Genomic DNA, 19,084 nt, shown 5'->3' with positions numbered 1-19,084 from the left:
GGAGGAACTCCAGTCTCTCAGGTTTCACTGCTTGACTTTAAAAAACCCAAGCAGTGTTTCCATTGACCCTGTCCCACTTCCTGCTTCTCCTGCTGGGTTGTTAAAAAGCACTCTATTAAATGCACTAGCAATCCTACCAAGGTGGGCTGACAGTTTTAAGTTAATTTAAATTAGCTACTATATTTCCACATCCTAGACATATATACTAACCCCTTCCCTTCCAGAAAAAAATTTAAAAGTATGTGGAAAACAAGCAACCCCTGCACATAAATAGAACATTAAGCCAAGCCGTGCTTTCAAACCACTATCTATTTTGAAAGCATGTAATAATATATCTAATCAAGTAAGGTTTTATAAGTACCTTATAAGTATCTATTTTCTTTCCATATTTCTTTAAGTCTGCCTCTTGATATCTGTTCACCAGGCTTACATGACATCCTGATGTGCCTTCAACAGATGTATGGTCTCTCATTTAAGACACACAGGGAAGTGATAAGATTTAATTTTTCTAACCACTTTCATTTGAGCAACAGGGGTAATACAACCTACCTTTAAGAGTGTGATGAGAATTTATAGAATTAATTAAATTGGTACTTATCACATTACATTTCACAAAAAGAAGCCTTAGTTTTCTTCCCTTTCAGACATTCAGGCTCTTTATCATAGGCCTGACATGTCACATTCTACTTCAAAGCACCTGTCTCCGATTATTAATGTCCTTTCATCTTTCTTGATGGACATGTAAATTAAATGCTTATTTAAGTGTCAAGTGCTAATATGCATAGTTCAGGTTAGTCTAACCAGAAAAATTATTGATCTGAGTGGTCAAAAATCACACATGCTTGGAAAACTGCATCCTTCTACCCACTTCTTTGTTAAATAGTCCTAGACTAGTGATGGGTGGGGGAAAGCAGTAAAAGACTGCCTCAGGTAGAGCCAATCCATCACTAATTCAGGTGAAAAAGAGCAGAGGGGTACTAGAAGGATTACAAATGTGTGAGTGAGAGAAATGAAAGTTAAACACAATGCACAAAAGTAGATTTGCTGTACTTCCCTTTAAATCAGGTCACCACAGAGAACACAGCAGGGTGTAAATTCTTCCCACCATGAAGAGGCCCAAGACCTCTGAACCATACTCAGAAACAGTGACGTCCTTAGCACATGCATTTAAAAAGCACTTCATAACCACATCAGAAGTTTGAGGCCTTAACAGAGAAGTTCTTTATCTAAACCCTACCAGACATTTTCTACTTGAGCTTTGTTTGTCAAAATTTTATTTCAGTATACATTTACAGACCATGTGCCGGGCAGGCGCTGGCTGATCACAGGGAGCCATGAGTGATTCCAGGTGCTGCCTGCTGTGTACATGATCTTATTTGATTTATACAACAGCCCTCAGAGAGGCACTGTCTTCATTTCACATACAGGGTAGATGGGGTGACTTGCTATTGTTCCTTGTTTTTAAGTAGAAGGCTGGGAAAACCCAGCAATCAATCATGTTAGACAATTTTCACTTGCGGGTGCTGGGCTTTGGTCTTTAGTAAGATTAATGCTTTATCAGAATAACCACACTAAAACCCTTTTTGTACTACCTATTTAAAGGGATTAGAGGGCCACAGTGGTGGAAGAATCCAATAAAGAGATTCTAGCATCTTTTCAGCTGGTAGATGCTTAGGCTTAATTTAGAAGAAAAAAAGATTTCAACCTACTCTGAAAAAGAATGAAAAAAATAGGGTCTAACTTTTACCTGCTGCCCGGACCTAAGTGCATCAGTGGTCAAGCTGCTTTTTGTCACTTCTAATGTCAGGGCAGGGAGACAGCACTGAGTATGACTATGGAGTTCACTCTTCATTATTTTAAATGATCCAGCAGTCTCCAGCCTTGATACCATATCTAACCTCTGTCACAGATCTATGAAGACGCAATTCTACCAGAAAGTTATTTTGAAGTCTATAGAAACACATTATTTACCATAATTAACATGGGCACCCAAACTTCTGAGGGTAATAGTAGTTCAGCCAAGCCACTGAGTAGATGATATACACAAAGAGACAAATGAAAATGGACTGCATGAAACATCAGATCCAAGCAGCAGAAAAACAGAGACGAGGAAGGAGTAAAGATGTTACACACAAAGAGCCAAGCAGGGCGTACTCAGAAATCGGGTCCTTCTGCCACCAGGTTTGAATGTCACCTGTTCAGATGCACAGTTAAACTTCGCACAGCCTGTGAGAGGGGAAAAACAGGGAAGAACAGAGAGAGAAGAGACAGAACACAACTACAAGATGTTAGAAACTTGAGGGCTGGAGTGGCGGAATGCACTAAGATGACACACAGAAGAACAAGCTTCTGGGGGAAGGTCAGATATGTAAGACAGGAAATATTAGGCCTCAATTCCCTCCACCTGCAAAATGCTGAAGCTTTTCTCATTTGGAATAATGATAGTTAGTCTACACTCCTTACCAACCAAGTATATTCATCTTGTGACGAGACAATCTAATTTCGAATTTCTGGGAAACTGTGGCAAAGGCAACTAAACTAGTTACCTACATTTTTTCATTCTTTTCCACCCACATACCCAAACCCTTTCAATTCTTGTTGTAATGTTACTAGAAGTTCTTTCCTCTGCAGGAATGTTTTGAGAGATCATTAATAAACTATATTTGGAAAATAGATTACTAATAAAAAATTGAATTGTAAGACTACTTATTTTAGTGTGCCACTCCCATACTCAGAAGTTAAAAAGGTCTACACTGGCTAAAAAGCACATTAGCTTGTAAAAACTTCTAAAACTCCTTAGAATTTGGTCCAAGCAATCTCAGCCTCCTATTAAAGCTTCAGTTCCAAATCCCTAATGAATTATTCATATAGAGTGCAGTTGTGACTTTTCACTGTAATCCCTTGAAAAAAAGCAATTTCAGCTGATGGGAGCAATGAGCCCACCAATTCTAATCATCACTTGACTTCTCTTTTTAGCTCAAAGATTTGTAAATGTACAACACATTACAGGCTATGTTCTGGTCAGGGGGTCTCCCAACCCACCTTACAAAAGGTTACTCATCAGGCTTTTGTACCAGTATGACAATACCTCCATTTTAATGTTTCTGGAAGATGATGATTGCTTTGATTTCTTACCTTGACCTGGAGCAGAAAGGCTTGGTACGGAAATGGCACCATCACTGGTGAAGGCTGAATAGAGGTTGTCACTGGAGGGAGATGGCTTAAGGGGCTGTAACAGCTGATTCTGCCCTGTCTCTGGGATGTTGCCAGGAGGGTGGAGGGTCTGCTGGGGGTGCAAGACTGAAGCTGCACTCTGACCAGACAAGTTGCCTGAAGAAAGATAACGTGGCATGAGGAAACCCATACAGCTTTCCCAATGCTACCAATAGGCACTGTTCTCATTCCATCAATTGAGTGATTAATGATGGGTGAAAAACTATAAACTGATGGAAGCACAAAGTCCTCACTAACAGGAAGGTAAGTGAGAAATGACACTAAGAACTGACAGGCAAGAGGGCTGTACCAACTATCCCAGGCAAGTTTCAGCTTTAGAACACAGAGATGGTTCACAAATCTGAGGTGAATAAGAAGACTAGAATATGCAGTGGATACAAGAATTCCACTTTGCAATTCCATGATTGCTTTTTTTTTTTACCCTATTAGAAAAGATATTGGATCGTGATACAAATCTGTTTGTTAGGCAGTCTCTGCTTAAATTTTCTTGTAAACATGCATTATATCAAATACAAAAGAGGTGTCAAAAAATGACATAGGTGACTAAGGAGTAATCATTATTTAAAACTATTCTTGATAGGTGGCTTTCAATCACTAGGTCAATTGTTCTAAAATTGACTAACTTCTCTGTTCCCAAGTTACTAGTTGACTAGAAGTCCACACAAAAAGTATGTCAAAATTGGGATCAGAATTTGATTGAGATCAGATCAGAAATTAGCTGATCTCCCTTATAACCACATCTCTACTAATGAGTTGCTTGAATTGGTCCAACTGTGCTAAAGAAAAGATTTGGGCATCTGTGAAAATGTCCAGGGAATGGAGAGATGCTAATAAGGTTACAGATGCTCTCCAACATACCTGGAGAGCAAATATAAGGTAAAAATTAATTTTACCCATCTTTGACTTCTCAACAAATTATCTGTTACCACTACCATAATTTCAATAAAGGATAAAAGCTCTCTATCTATCCCAATTCAAATAAACTATAGTCCATTACCAGAGATTATGATGTAACTATTCCTTTGATTACAACCACTAGCAAGTTCTTTAGCCCAATATAGGTAAATGAAATAAAGACTTTAATCAAAGATGTTACCACTTAACACACACCCAAATATCTATATGACACTTACGTTTATCCTAGCTGCAGTTATGACCAACTCATTCATTAAAAGGAAAAATCTACCTGAACTTTACTAAACAGAGAATAGTGTATTTTCTTGCAGCTATCCGAGAGTTTGGTTTAATGCGAGTTATATGAGTTAATACATAAAGCTAAAGCTAAATGTTTACCCTTAAGAACAACTGTAAATGAAGATGACCAGTAGATAGCGATCTGGATTACAATGAAATAAGGCATTGTACTCACCCAGTCTACTTCCAGAGACTCAAAAAGAAGTATAGTAAATATTGGAAGTAGAGAAGGAAGCAAGAATATTCAGAAAGTAGAATTCCTTTGAAATTTAACAGAAATTACAAATGTTCACTAGGTTACAGATACAGTTGAAGACAAGACACAAAAGATGAGACAGCCATGGCTGACCTGGTCCAGGGCTTTTACCTGAAAGCTGGGGGCTTTTATTCCCCAAGGAACTGCTGCGACTAGATTTGCTGCCTTTGCTTTTAGTGGGTCGCCGTCTTCTCCCTGAAAGGGGAGCAGCTGGGGGAATAATGACAGCAGGGGGAACCTTGCCCAGTTTGGTATACAAAGATTCAATTTCATGCTTCTGGCGACTCTGCAGGTCCTGAATCTCTTTAAGATGTCTACAAAAGATAACCAAACGTAATTCAAAATATAACCATCTTCGTTCAAACATTCTTAAACCTGTATTCAAGTATTTACTTACTAATTAACCTTTTCCCCAAATGTAGTACCATGAGATTCTAGCTTATCAACTCATCTTGCTGGCCTACATTACCCGAGCCATATTCCAACAAGTTCCAAGCCCACAACAAATGGTCGATAATGAATTAGGAAAAAAAGATTTCCTGACTTTTGAGTTCATAGGCAGGATAGCTGAATTTGATACTCTGATCCAATTTGCCAAATATAATTAATAAAACCTGCCAACATAATCATATATCCCAGTGACATAACCAGATTCATTTGGTAGACTAATGAATAGCCAAGAGTCGTTAACAGTGATAAAAAGTGCTATTAATAAAAATAATATTACAGTAACAACACAAAAGTGCTGAAGAAGTCCTATAACTAGAAATGTTGAGACCTTCTGAATACAAGACAACCCAATGAACTGTATTCAGATAACTTTAGCTTTTGCATATCACCTTCTCTTTAAAAGACACAAGACATCAGCATATTGTAGTGGAAAGAATATTAATCTTGGCACCAGGATCTAGGTCTTAAAACAATTATCTGCCACATTCTTTCACAGGAGAAAATAAACTTACTTTTCTCGTAGTCGTCGCAGCTCTAACTTTAAGTCTTCATCTTCAATATCTGACTCATTGTCACTACTCATGTAAGAAGAGTTGAATGAATTACTAAGGCTTTGACTTAGATTCTGGACAGGAAGGCTCTTTGAGCTCAGTTGATGAGGAGAGTGTGGACTACCTGAACCATCATCCACATCCCTACTTAGAAAGGCAGCCTCCAGGTCAGAAGATGGCCCATTGAAATGTGAAGGCTCTGACAGTTCAGGCTTTTCTTTCTTTGGTATCACAGCAGGAAGAACAGCTTGTTCCCAATCCATAAAAGGAGGAGATGCCACTGGTCCCTCTTTCTTTGCCTCAGTAATCTTGTCCTCAGTTCTAGATACAGAGAAACGACCCACTTTATTTGCTGTAGTTGTCACCTGAAAACGTCCAACCTTGGTAGGTTGCCCAATTTCTGACTTTGCCTCTGAGGCAGGAATTTTGTGGGCACTATCTGGCATATCTGAAGAGATGCCATGGATGGTTGTCCCATTAGGCTCTGGCTTCACCAGAGTACTCTCTGGACTACTACTTGATAGCACCGAGGACTCTGAAGTGCTGGATTCAAAATGAACAGACTTTGCATCTTCTGACTTATTTTTACCTTCTTTCTGGACATCATCCATTGCAACCGAAACCTAATAAAAAAAGAGGATAAAATGAGACTAAAAACTGAAGTCCCCAATATTCAATTTCTAGTATGGACCATTAAAAAAATAAATAAAAGGAATCACTTTATTTCCCAGCCAATGAGTAGGCTGATTAATCTCCTTACTCAGTCCCTCCATCTCTGACTGTGAAAATAAATTGAATACCATTATAGAGAACAACATATCTGTACTACGATGCAGATTCTGACAGGCTGGCTAAACTTAAGTAAATGCCACACACAGGATTCAGATTCATGTCTTGGGCAAAATATGAATAACAGAATCTTGATGGTTGCTTGTGAGTAAGAAAAAGTACAAAATATAAATCCAATAAATGTTAAATGCCAGCTAAGCTTCAAGAATCAACACAACTGGTACTAAAAGGAGGATCTAGATCTTTGGCCTGGTTTGTCCGTGACAAACAAATGCAAACTCAGCCTAACCACAAACTTTTAGAACCTCAGCTTACAAATGAGGAAAATATCACCTACTATCCTCCAAAGGCTATCACGAGAATAATCTGAAAGTAGTTGTGATAGGAGTAAAAAAATGATTTGCAAAGCTTGCTTATTAACAGTATGTACTAAAAGCCAGAAAACGCTCATTTATTGGACTAGCTGGGAAAATAAAGTGATAGTATTGCTTGTTGCCAACTCACTATTTTCACTTAAAGAATTAATACTAAGAAAATTATCCTAAATATAGAAAACATTTTTATACACAAAGATGTTTAGTATTACTTTACTTATTATGTTGGAAAATTAGAAATGACCTAAATGACCAGCAGGAGGAGAATGGTTAGGTAAACCAACTACTAGATGGAAAAAAAAAAGCTATAAAATATCAATCGGAGGAGGAGAAGCAGCAGTCAATTTTAGATACACACTTGTACAGAGAACAAGGAGTAGGAAATACATCCCAAAAAAGTAGTCTGGGGGGGGGGGAGTGGGTACACAGTAGAATATCTACTATTTCTCTACTGTTGTAAGTGTTGTATATTTTCTTTAATAAGTATGCATTACTTTTATGAGGGGAAAATGATAAAAAGAGCTATTCAGTACTATATAAAATAATTACATCATTGGATTGGCAATTATGTAGCACATAGGTAAGTAATAATTTTATTATATACACAATTCCCCCAAAAGAGAGAAGGCAAAGAAAAGTGACAGTTACCTGAAATCGCCCCATCTTATAAACACCAGCTCCTGAACTAGTTGCTAAGACAGGGCCTTCTGTGCCTTGAGAAACTGAAACAAATACAAGGAAGAGGGAAAACAAATAAGCATCTCTATTTAGTTACCTTTTCCCTTTGGCCAAAAATATAGCAAAATGGACCTGTGTATGAGGAAAGTTGTTAGAGGCAGGGAAACTTCCTTACCTTCTTTCCCCCTACTTTAACTAAAACATTAAGAGATACTTGAAAACCAAAGGTTAATGGGCAGGAAAAATTCAATTACTCATCTTTAACTCAGAGATATACATAAGTAAAGGGAAGGATGAGATTTTACCCAGGATATTAAAGACCCATTATTTAATGAAAAGCAGCTAATTTTACTTCCTCAATGCAACACTTAGGCAAAATCCCAGACCAGGGCAGTACAGTTTTCACAATCATTGATAAGTAGTTTTGAACATCTTTAAAGCCACCCAGGTCCTCCTCTCCAGGGACAACCCTTCTTTGAGTTTCCTTCTAGAGATGCACATATTTTATTTTATATAGCTAATAGAACACTGACTTAGATGTTTTCATGTAATGATATATCTTAGAGATCATTTCATATCAATGCCTCATTCATTTTAATGGCTGCACAGTGTTATACTGTACGTATGCAGCACATATACATTTTTCAATGTACCATATTTTAAATCAGGTTCCTACTGATGGGCATTTAAATTATTCAGACTTTCTTGCTATTTTAAAAGTGCTCTAATAAATATTCTCTTACAGATCTGTGGAATAAGTACCTAAGAATGGAAAGGCTGAATCATTTCCATTTAAAACTTTCACAGACATTACTAAACCAATCCCCTCAGAGGCTGTATCAAAAGGCTGTACTGGTGACTATTAAGTCCCTGAATTTACCAATGAGGGGTTAGAAATGCTATTACTTGTAGTTTCACTTTGCATTTCTGTTATCATTAAGGAAGTTAAATATTTTCATGTCTAAGTTTCTTTTTCTGTATCTTTTGATGATTTTTTGGTCAATGCTGAAGTTTAGGAACTCTTTATATTAGCAAAACAACTCCTTTTTGTGATATGAATATACAACTCCCGCCCATAAATATATATATTTCCCCAGTTTTTTATTTACCTTTCACTCAATGGCTTTTTTTCCATGCAGAAAGTTTTAAATCTATTACTGCTTGCTTCTAGGTTGGGTATTAAACTTAACAACTCTTTCCTCTATTTCAATAATCCTTGGACCAGATTCAGCCCCCTGCCTTTGTAAATAACTTTTATTAAAATGCAGCCAAACTCATTCATTTATGTTTTGTCCACTGCTGCTTTTGGGCTACAACAGGAGATTTGAGTGAGCTATGACAGAGACTGTAATGGCCCACAAAGCCTAAAATTTTTACTATCTGGCCCTTTATAGAAAAATATTAACCCTGTTCTAGACAGTTAAGAAAAAAAAAAAAGAAAAAAAATTCCTCTTATATTTTCTTATGTTACTATTTTATAATATCATTTTTCATCCATTTGGAATTTACTTTGGTCTAGGCTAGTGATCTACCTTTGCTTTTTCCCAGATGGCTACCCAGTTGTCCCAAACCATCTATTGAAATACCCCATCTTTTTGTCACTGATTTCAAAGGCCATCTTTTTCATATTCTACATTCTCCCTTTTGATGGTAGTGAACTTGTAATTTTATTTATTTATTTTTACTGTATATATTTAAGGTATATAACATGTTTTTGATAATCTACATTCCCTTTTAATTTGTCCATTTCTAGACTTTTTGGTCTATTCCATTGATTTCCAAATGATTTCTTTTAAAATAGAGTCAATTCAGAATGTAATCGCCTTAAAAATAAAAATAATGTTTCAACTGATTAATCATCATCTCCCATAGCAAGGATCTGGCCTAGATAATAACAAAGGGTCTCATGCTAAGACACTATTATTTTCCCCTGTATAACACCCTGTTCTCCAAAAACAACACAAAAGATTTATTAATTTGCTAATATTTTATGCTTTAGATTTTAGTATCAATGCTCCTCAGTCATGAAATTTTTAAAAATTGCTCCTTATAATAGTCTCAAATACACCAACATTCTCAAGAATATGTCTTTGAAATAAACCTCTATAATCAGTTATAGGTAGGACTATAAGTAGTAATATAAAAGGAAGAGGGATCCTTCTCACCATCCTTCTGAGGCTGTGCTCCTGCTTCTGTTACTGCTGTCGGATCCACCATGGACACAGGCTGCAAAACACATACACACAAATACCACAGAATCTTTAGCTCTAGTCACTCTTAAACTTTTGCCCTGTTGCCTTTCGTCTGGTCTTTGTAGAAGGGCAGAAAGATATGTAAAGAAGCACATATGAGGGAATTTTCCTTTTTTTTTTTTTAAACAGCCTAAAAATTAGTCTGTTGTAAAGAAAGGCTGCTATTTAAAGAAGAAATTTCAAGTCTTAACTCTTATTTATTGCTTTCTTAATTTTTCTCCTAGGATACTTAACAGTATAACTTGGATATTTATAGAAAAGTAGTCTTAGTCAAAACATTATTGTTGGGCTAACTGGTTAGCTCAGTTAGAGCATGGTGCTGATAACGCCAAGGGTCAGGCTGTCATCCCTGTACCGGCCAGTCGCCAAAAAACCAAAAAAATAGAAAACGTTATTGTCTAATAAAGTTTAGCCTCCTCCAAAGCATAAATACAAAATCCATAGGATTAATCTGTGATATAATCTAACCAGAGGTAAGACAATAAGTATACCTTTCAAATAAAATCTTTTCCATAGTTATACTACTGGTTTAATGTTAATCTTTCATTAATCTGTATCATTTCTGTTGGCTGGAACAAGCAGGGACTCTGAATATGTGTTGAAGGTATTAATAATGGTTTAGGTTACAGTATGTGTTTCAGGAGTATAACACCTTAGGGTTATGAGGAGACTTTATCAAGATTTTCAAAACTTACACCGACTGCAGATGTCACTGCAATGGTCTCTGGACTAAGTGTTCTTCTCAGTTGAGCATCAAGATCTTCTAGAGGTTGCTGGGACTGAATGCAAACAATCACAGTAAATTAGTTCTCTGGCACCTTCAGAGCAACTGTACATAGACAATTTAAACAGGACATTCTATTTTATGCTTTAGATGGGAACAACATAACATTTATCTTCACTGAAAAACTCAATATAGAGAGGTGGGGGGCACTCAATATATTAAATTTAGTATATTGCTTTGATGATTTACCAGGTTTTCAAGACTGTATGTCAGTCACTCAAGCCTTACAGTAATTCAGTTATATTTATGTTTTTGCAGGTTCAGTCTTCTTTTTCTTACCTTCTATGTGTGATGTTACCCAAAGTGACAGAAAAAGTTATTTGTCCTTTTTAAAAAAATATATCCTGAAATATGTATCAAGATCTATTGGTAGATTAATTGTATCCCAGGTTCCCTATTTTCTTTCTCAGTTCTATACACCTTTCTGAGAACTTGTCCTTGTGAATAAATTATGGCATTAACATATTCTGTCACTATCAAATCAAGGGATATTCTCTTCTTCAGGTCTTACAATGTACATCCTTCTACCTTACAGATGGCAGCAAAGATGTCTGGGCATTCCATGCTGTTAACCATGCCTTACTACTATCCACCCAAGGCTAGCTTTCACCCTTGTCAGTCTCCAGTCCTACATCTGTCTTGGCTTCTATCAACCTATTCTTATACAGCCTTCATTTATGCTTCTCTCACTATATGTAGGCGCTATCCACCACTTCCCCTTAACCTCTCCACGTGTCTCATTTACTGTTTCTTTCCACACTTCAAACTGCCTTAGGAATCTGAATACATTTTTTTAATGAGAAAATTAAGTTTAAAACAAAACTCCCAATTTACAGACTTTCACAATGCATTTTTTTCAAAATCTGGTGGCAATGGAGTGGGTTCTCTGTTGAAATTATTACCTTATTGTGGCAAGTTCCTTAAATTATGTTCTACGTATATTGGGATCAAAGAAGTAGGGATGAATTCAGACTAGGCTTCTTGAATAAGCAATTTACCATGTTTTTCTTACATATGAATCCAAGATAAATTACTAATTTAATTTCAAAGTTTACTAGCTTGCCCCATGTTAGAAACTTTTTCATGGTTACAATGTACTCATAATAAGTATTTTCTTTATGAGAATTCAATTAAATGTATTGGTGGTGAGTGGGGTGAAAAAGGGAAATAATAATTAAAACATTACAGGTAATTCGGACCACCACTGTACTTAATGAGCAGAACTGAGTGTGAGATGGGAATGTGAAGTTCATGTTGCTGGTCTCAGTTCCTCTGAGTCATCTCATGTTAGCATCTTGCTGAGCTGTGTGATTTTTATATTAAAAGATATATCAGGTATATCGGTTATCTCTTTTCTAAAGACATTTTAAAGTTAATTTTGATTATACAGTTGGCTCTCCATATCCCTGGGTTCTATTCAACCAACTGTGGGTCATAAATATTCAAGGGAAGAGAATAATAATAGAAAAACAATATAATAAAAATACAAATAAAACACCAACACAGTATAACAACTATTGATATAATACTTTCATTGTATTAGGTATTATAAATAATCTAGAGATGTATATGGGAGAATGTGCATAGGTTATATGCAAATACTATGCCATTTTCTATAAGAAATTCAGACATCTGAGGATTTTGGTATCTGTGGGGGTCCTAGACCAATTCCACACAGATAAAGGGGGATGAGTGTATATAATTGTTTACTTCCACAATGGCTTAGAACCTAACCTCACTTTTAAGATTCAATTTCACTCAGAAGGGTGAATGATAAAAGAAATTATCATATTTGTCTGGCAAAATGTCCACTTTGATATTTTCTTCCTTACCTGAAGCAACATTATAAACAAAAGAACTATAAAGCTTCTAGAGCCTGAGTCATTAGCTACACTGTTATAAAAGTAAGGTGTTACTAAGTCAAAGCCAAATAGGAGCCAGAAGCCAAGATCATGCAATGGAGAATTTAAATAAGCTTTGTGAAAGACACAGAGGCACAGAAAGAAATCTGCTAAGTCTGGGGGCACCTGAGTTAGTGAAGGTCCTGGAAAAGGTGGCAGCTGCTCGCTGGGTAGAGTACCAGCTGGAAGTTCAGTACCCACAGGCAGCACCTACAGACAATGAAGGGAAATTCAAGTCCATGAGACACTAATGCTACATACTGAAGACTACATAAGACTATATACTGAAGAGCAAACCAACTAATTTGAATGCAGAAGCATAAGAATAAAATGTATTTGTTAAAAAATGCGTATCACCTAGGTTACAGTGTGGTTTCTGTCTTAATTAGAGGACATTATAACCAATGATACTATTACTATTACAGAGGTTACTAGCACATACCTATAAAAAGAGTAGTAAAATATAGTAAAAGGTTGTTCCCTACGGAAAAAAGAACAAAGACTGTATGCACATAAGAGGCACAGTCCAGATATTCTTGAGCCACTTATTTGGTACAGTATTATCAGGTATTTATTTGCTAAGAAAAATAAGACTTTTCTGAAAAAAGAAAACAGTAGTTGGTTCAGAAATAACCAAGGGGCAGGTCTGATAACAAAAGACATCGCAAATCTAATACTATCAAGCAATTTCCATTCTGAGTGAATATTCTATATTACCCTACTATAAAAAGAATCTCACATCAATGGCAATGCAGAAAGATGGCTGAAGCATACAAGAAAGGACATAATACAGCCCTGTTATTTGGAGATGAGAGAGGTTGAAGATGGCAGAATGAGAGGAAACCCACCACAGCACAATTAGAAAATACGTTCTAATTATTTTATTCCTAGGATTAGATTATTTCCTCCTCCTCTGTATCAATTTCATCACCAACTTCCAATTTTTTATAAACCCCAAATTGTATATCTGTGGGGTCTACAACGAAGCAGAAAATTTGCTTCATTCTCATTGAAAAGAATACTGTGAATTGCTGTTAATATGTATATTTTGTTGACTGCTCTCTTTTGGGATACAGATTTCTTTAATTTGTACCAATTCAAAGAAATGCCTACATTCTACCTGATAATTATACTTTCTTAGAAAATTGAGCAGTACAATTAACCCCCAAATCTTGCCATATTTCCAAAAAAAGAAAAATCTTATGTTCAATGTACATATACCCTAAAATTGCCTTCAATTTGACACTAAATTCCTACTCAGTATAAGCCAGGTACCTTTATAACTTCTTCATTTCTAATCTGCAAGGTTGAGGTGAAAAATGCACTTATTAGGGAGAAAATAGTGATCATATTTATCTAATTATTCTATAAGAAGAATCTTACCGGAGCCTTAGTTAAAGATGGCTTTGAAGGAGCAGGTGCCGATTTAGCTCCTGATGTAGTGCTGACTGGAGCTGAAACATAGCTGACTGGGGTAGAAACTTGCCCAGGTGTGACCACTGGTATAACTGACAAACCAACTGTTCCTAATGGCAAATTGTTTGGTGGGATGAAAGTACTTGTGGTGGAAGTCACGAGTTTGCTTGGTGCAACAGCAGTTGTTGGGATGCCTGGTGCGACAGTGGTCTCTAGTGATGTCTCTAGTGAGGCAGAGGCATGCTGAGCTCCAGATGAGCTGTGTTCACTAAAGAGAGACCGCAGCTTTTCCTCCAGAGTCTTTATGTCATCAATCCCAGGAGCTTTGGGTTGTGTATCAGCATCTATTTCAGGACAGTGAGTATGGGGCTGGTTGGAAAGCAATGCTGGTTGAGGCTGACTATGAATTAGTGTCTGCTGTACAGCAGGCACATTGGCAACAGGTTGTACCAAGGGTGGGATACTAGGTACTTGGGGTAACAAAGGTGTAGAAGTAGGTACTGCTGCTTGGGGAAGGACAGGAGTAGAAGCTAGAGCTGATGGAATGACCAAAGGATGCATCCCACCAGGCTGAGAAATAGAACTAGACACTCCTGCCCCAGGAGAGGAAGATGGTGCAGAGAGGGACAAAGCCAATCCAGTTGTACTGCTATGAGATGTTTTATCTAGGGAGTGTGCACTAACCACCACTGTTTCAGCTAGAGTAGGAGCAGAGGTGCTGCTGCTAAGCTGAAGGGACGGCTGTGAAGCTATGCTTGGGAAGGGAGTGGTAGTACAAACTGATGTTAATGTAGCTACCCCCATAGTACTGCCTGCTGCTTGCTGAGCTAATACAGCTGGAGGCTTAGCGCCTGGGGCAGCAGCACTGCCCACTGCAGAGGCTGAAGTCGTTGAAAGTATTACAGAAGGAAAAGTACCCGTACTAGAAACGCTGCTCCCAGATGTGGGGGCCTGAACTGACTGAGATGTTGCAGACATTGAGACAATTGTAGGTATGGTGATGCTTGAAACCACACTAGAAAGTATTGGTGATTCAGACACAGGTGGTACAGGGAGACCACTTGAAGTTACTATGCCTATGCTGGTGGTAACTCCAGCAATCCCTTTTTCAATGGGCAATGTAACCTCAGAATGAATTACCGATGTGGAAATGTCATTAAGAGGGCTGCTTGTTGCAGGGACTGATACTGAAGGTGAGGCTGCTGCTGCGGTTGGGACGCCAGCAATACTACTCAAGAGAGAAGGTACTACTGGAAATGTTGGTCCTGTATGACTAAAATTTGGAGGTGCTGTATTGGGTCCTTCTGCCATTTGGGCATGTCTAAGTTCACTAAAGGCCTTCTGTAGACTAAGGGATGAAGCAGAGTGAGACAAGTTCATTCCAGGGCCTTGAGATGTAGAGGCAGCAACTGCAAAGAAAAACAAGCAAACAAAAAATAAGAACCTGCCCATTTTAAAAAGGGCAAATTCAAAAGACTGTCCTAACAACCTGTGTTTGGATTACCAACAATGCCACATACCAACAAAGTTTAAACCTCTCCCAAGGATATGATAGGCTCTAACACTGCAAAGTAAAATAGTAGTTTGATCAAATAAGTCAGCTTGTATGAATACTGATTTTTGAAAACAAAACAAAACAAAACAAAGTAACCTCAAAGTATAATAGTAGTAAATGCAGAAATAAACACATACTACAGTATCTACCACATAGGCTATATGTCGTATGGCCCTCCTTTTAGCCTTTTTCTTTAATTCTCTCATTCATCACCTATTTCCCTCCTCCATACATCTACCTGTTGGTTCTAATCTCAATTTTCTACATTTTATTATCTATATCATCATAAACTACTGCTTGATGACCAACCTTCCAACACAGCAGGTATGATATAGGGTCTACATAAGAATGTTGTAGAATTAATTCCTTACCCATTTCTGATATTTCACTGGTAAAAACTTTCGATTCCCGTAATCGACTTTCTGGCACAGGACTTACTATAAACCGTCTTCCAGCAGAATGAACAACTTGAGTTAAAGAACTGGTAGGAACGTCTGACCAAAAAGAAACAAACCTCTTAATTGCATTTTTATATATATTGTTCCCAACATGATGCTTCAAGATTTCCTCACTGGCACACACAACTTCTTAGTCAAAGGTAAAAACAAAGAAAGAAAGAAAAGAAATTCACCTATTTGCTGTGGCATGGTAGATACAGGAAGTGGTTGTTTGAACTCTCCTTCTAATTTCTACAACAAACAAAAGTTATTAAATTCACTCTTAAAAAACAAAACAAAACAAATTCACCCTCAAATATAATCTCAATGTTTACTTAGGCAAAGCAAATTACCACGTGAAGATAACATAAATGTTTGTTTTCAGTCAAAGATGTAATGTGATATCACTGGACATTTTGCATGGACAATTTAGCACTACGGAAATATTTTAATTCAACAAAGCTTCTCTATGGGAATGTTGAACCTACTTGAGAACCTGAAAAGCCATAGTCATCCTTTCCCTGTAGACTTTCCAATCCCTGGTCACCCTCTGGTTCCACACCGACATCCTCACTGAGCATTTCATCAGCTTTTTCGATAATTTCCCGCACTTGATCCACAAATGAATCTCTCTCTATTGCTAGAATAAAGTCATTGTTCACCTATAAAAGAAATGTGTTATCAGTCTGATTAGTACAATATTTCTCAAGCTACCACTTTCATGACTTCTGCCCTATGTACATACCACCTGTACTACTGTTTGTTTGATATTTAAGTTAGCCTCTCCCTTTTTAAGAGTTCAATATCTACATGTTCTAGACAAAAATATCTCTAAATCACAGGTGGGGTGTGCTAGTTATATTCATAATGAAATAAATACGAGGGTACTTCAAAAAATTTGTGGAAAAATAGAACTGGAAGATAATATGAATCTTTCCATGGACTTTTTGAAGTATCCTTGTACACAACTGTCAAAATAAACACGAATGACAAAATATTGCATATTTGCCTTGGACAATGGATATTAAGATCAAGTACTAAGAAAAATTTGGAACTCGAAATGCGGACATACCATAATTGTTGCTATCTCCTCAGGGTTGTCACCATCTAGGTCAAATTTGAATGTAACCATTTTCCGATTATGAGTCTCTAATTGACATTCTACTACTCGGTCTCCTTTATTTGAAACCTATTTTTTTAAAAAAAGAGAAAAGAAAAGGTATTTCATCTTAGAAGAACATATTCAGCTTTATTACTGAATTTGAGAAGTCATGCAGATTAACACTCAAATTCAAGTCTGAGGAATCATAGTGCTATCCCTGTTCCTTGGAGCACCAGCACTTTGCATCTTCAACTCATAGTTAAGAAAACCTGTGAGAAGACAGGTATCAGCCTTTTAGCTACCTACTCATCTTCTACTGAAGAAGCTGGAACAAATGTACAGCATTTTTTTCTACAAACCAAAATTCTCCATTCTTCCTCCAAAAGGAAAATAGTGCCTTATTATAGAAATATGGAATTTAAGAATATCATTTGGGTAATTAGAAGATCCTAAACTTTCCTCTATTCACCTGAGCCTTGGAAATATAAATGCTATTAACTATTGATCCTATTATACATTTGTAAGCTACATTTTCATTTTTTCTATCTGAAAAATGTGACAGTCAATTGAAAAGGATTATACAGATTTAATGAGGAGAATACAATATAAGTTACCTATCATGTAAAGATAAGGTATGTTTATTTTATGAAATCAGTGGTTTGGATTCGGACCTCTAAAATCCTTTTCAGTGACGAAAGCCCACAAGTCAGCAATACTTACATTTAAAATTCTCAATTTTGGGCGTGAAGACTTTTCATGACGAGAGCGACTTCTTACAGATTTTCGATAATGTCGTTTTGTAGTTCTCCCTTCATGTCTTCCACTGGATGATGGGACATTCTCATTGCCATCACTCAAACCTGAAGCAACATCTGAATGTGCACTTTGAAAAAAAAGTTCAGTTGTACAATATAAGATTTAAAAGTCTGATAATCTGAAGTTTCATACCATTTTACCTACCAGTCAAGAGAATTTTACTTTTACATACCTGTCTATAGAGGAAACCAAAGTGGTAGGCTGGGTAGGTTGTGGTTGTGCTACTAGACCTGGCTCTGGAGGAGCAACCTGAGAGACTCCCTGAGTACTCTGTGAATGGAAAGGATAATTCAAATTTTGGAAGTAATATATTTTATCATTCACAATCCCCAATAAGTGATTCTTTGCTTTTTTCCTTATCCCTCCCTTAATTCCTAGAAGCGCTAAATTTACTAGTAATTCTGAATATTCAACATCTACAGACAGTGTTCTTAAAATTCCAAAAGAAGTTTCTAAAACTAGTCTTTGGTATAGACTGCATGATGTGAGGTCAGCCAACATATTTGCTGGGCAGTGTGAAACTACAACTTGCCATGCAGCCAGCATTTCACCAAAAGTGTGCAATAGGGCAGGCAGAGCAAAATGCAAAGATGAGTTCAGATCTTTCTCCTAACAGGGAAAAAATGACTGCTGGGAGCACAGCAGGATAAGATACTCTCACGACCACCAACGGCAAGAGTTTGTGAAAGGACAAGAATAATGGCTAAAGTACTAGTTAGAGAAGTGAAGTGCTAACAGGGTTAATCTTCTCCAACACACACTCACTTCCCAACAGAACAGCCAGTGGCAACAAGGCCCCCACAATGGCATTTCATTCTGCTGTAAGAAAAAGTCATTCAGAAGTTAGTTTGACATAATCTCCAAATGAGTTCTAAACCAGGGGAGCCTATGTTTCTCCTTTGTCATTTTTATCACATTATATATATGCTTTATATATAAACATGCAGTAATTCCATTTACCTCCAGAACTGCTTGTTGGGAGGATGTGATGGGGGCTTGGTGAGCTAAACTCACTGCTGGCTGGGACACATGAACCTGTCCTTCTACACCGCCCACAGAAACCAAAGGATTTGATTCCACATAAGGCTGCACCACTGTCGGAAAGTAACCTGGTGTAGCCAATGCTTCTGCTGGCATGGGAGGGGATAGGACTGTAGAATGGATGCAAACAGAAGCCACGTTGGAAGAGGGAGCAATATTTGAATCTCCTGGGTACTGTGGTGGTAGTCGAGGTGGGAAGCCCTGTGATAGAAACGAGGAAGGTGAGTTAGTGCGGTTGGGTCACCAAATTAGCA

At 37.3% G+C, this 19,084-nt stretch overlaps 1 protein-coding gene across 17 annotated transcripts in view; it reads right to left on the bottom strand.

The window, feature by feature from the left end:
- Window positions 1-19,084, bottom strand: part of WNK1 (WNK lysine deficient protein kinase 1) — a 147,559-nt gene that overhangs the window by 6,829 nt on the left and 121,646 nt on the right. For 5 of the 17 annotated variants that reach the window (XM_063095926.1, XM_063095944.1, XM_063095960.1 and 2 more), the window contains 16 exons: window positions 18,750-19,031; window positions 17,962-18,059; window positions 17,694-17,856; window positions 16,944-17,060; window positions 16,360-16,533; window positions 16,066-16,123; window positions 15,806-15,928; window positions 13,847-15,288; window positions 12,590-12,673; window positions 10,474-10,557; window positions 9,692-9,752; window positions 7,497-7,570; window positions 5,647-6,308; window positions 4,796-4,998; window positions 3,136-3,330; window positions 2,134-2,226 (listed from right to left, as the gene is read on the bottom strand). In XM_063095926.1, the coding sequence (XP_062951996.1) occupies window positions 2,134-2,226; window positions 3,136-3,330; window positions 4,796-4,998; window positions 5,647-6,308; window positions 7,497-7,570; window positions 9,692-9,752; window positions 10,474-10,557; window positions 12,590-12,673; window positions 13,847-15,288; window positions 15,806-15,928; window positions 16,066-16,123; window positions 16,360-16,533; window positions 16,944-17,060; window positions 17,694-17,856; window positions 17,962-18,059; window positions 18,750-19,031 (3,913 nt within the window). The remainder of the gene's footprint in view (window positions 1-2,133; window positions 2,227-3,135; window positions 3,331-4,795; window positions 4,999-5,646; window positions 6,309-7,496; window positions 7,571-9,691; window positions 9,753-10,473; window positions 10,558-12,589; window positions 12,674-13,846; window positions 15,289-15,805; window positions 15,929-16,065; window positions 16,124-16,359; window positions 16,534-16,943; window positions 17,061-17,693; window positions 17,857-17,961; window positions 18,060-18,749; window positions 19,032-19,084) is intronic. The other 12 variants (XM_063095938.1, XM_063095952.1, XM_063095979.1 and 9 more) reach the window with 5 other exon arrangements.

Source organism: Cynocephalus volans, chromosome 1 (assembly GCF_027409185.1).
Source record: "Cynocephalus volans isolate mCynVol1 chromosome 1, mCynVol1.pri, whole genome shotgun sequence".
NCBI classification, from domain to species: domain Eukaryota; kingdom Metazoa; phylum Chordata; class Mammalia; order Dermoptera; family Cynocephalidae; genus Cynocephalus; species Cynocephalus volans.
Note: the sequence above shows the minus strand (reverse complement) of the source record. Positions and strands in the feature narration are given on the sequence as shown.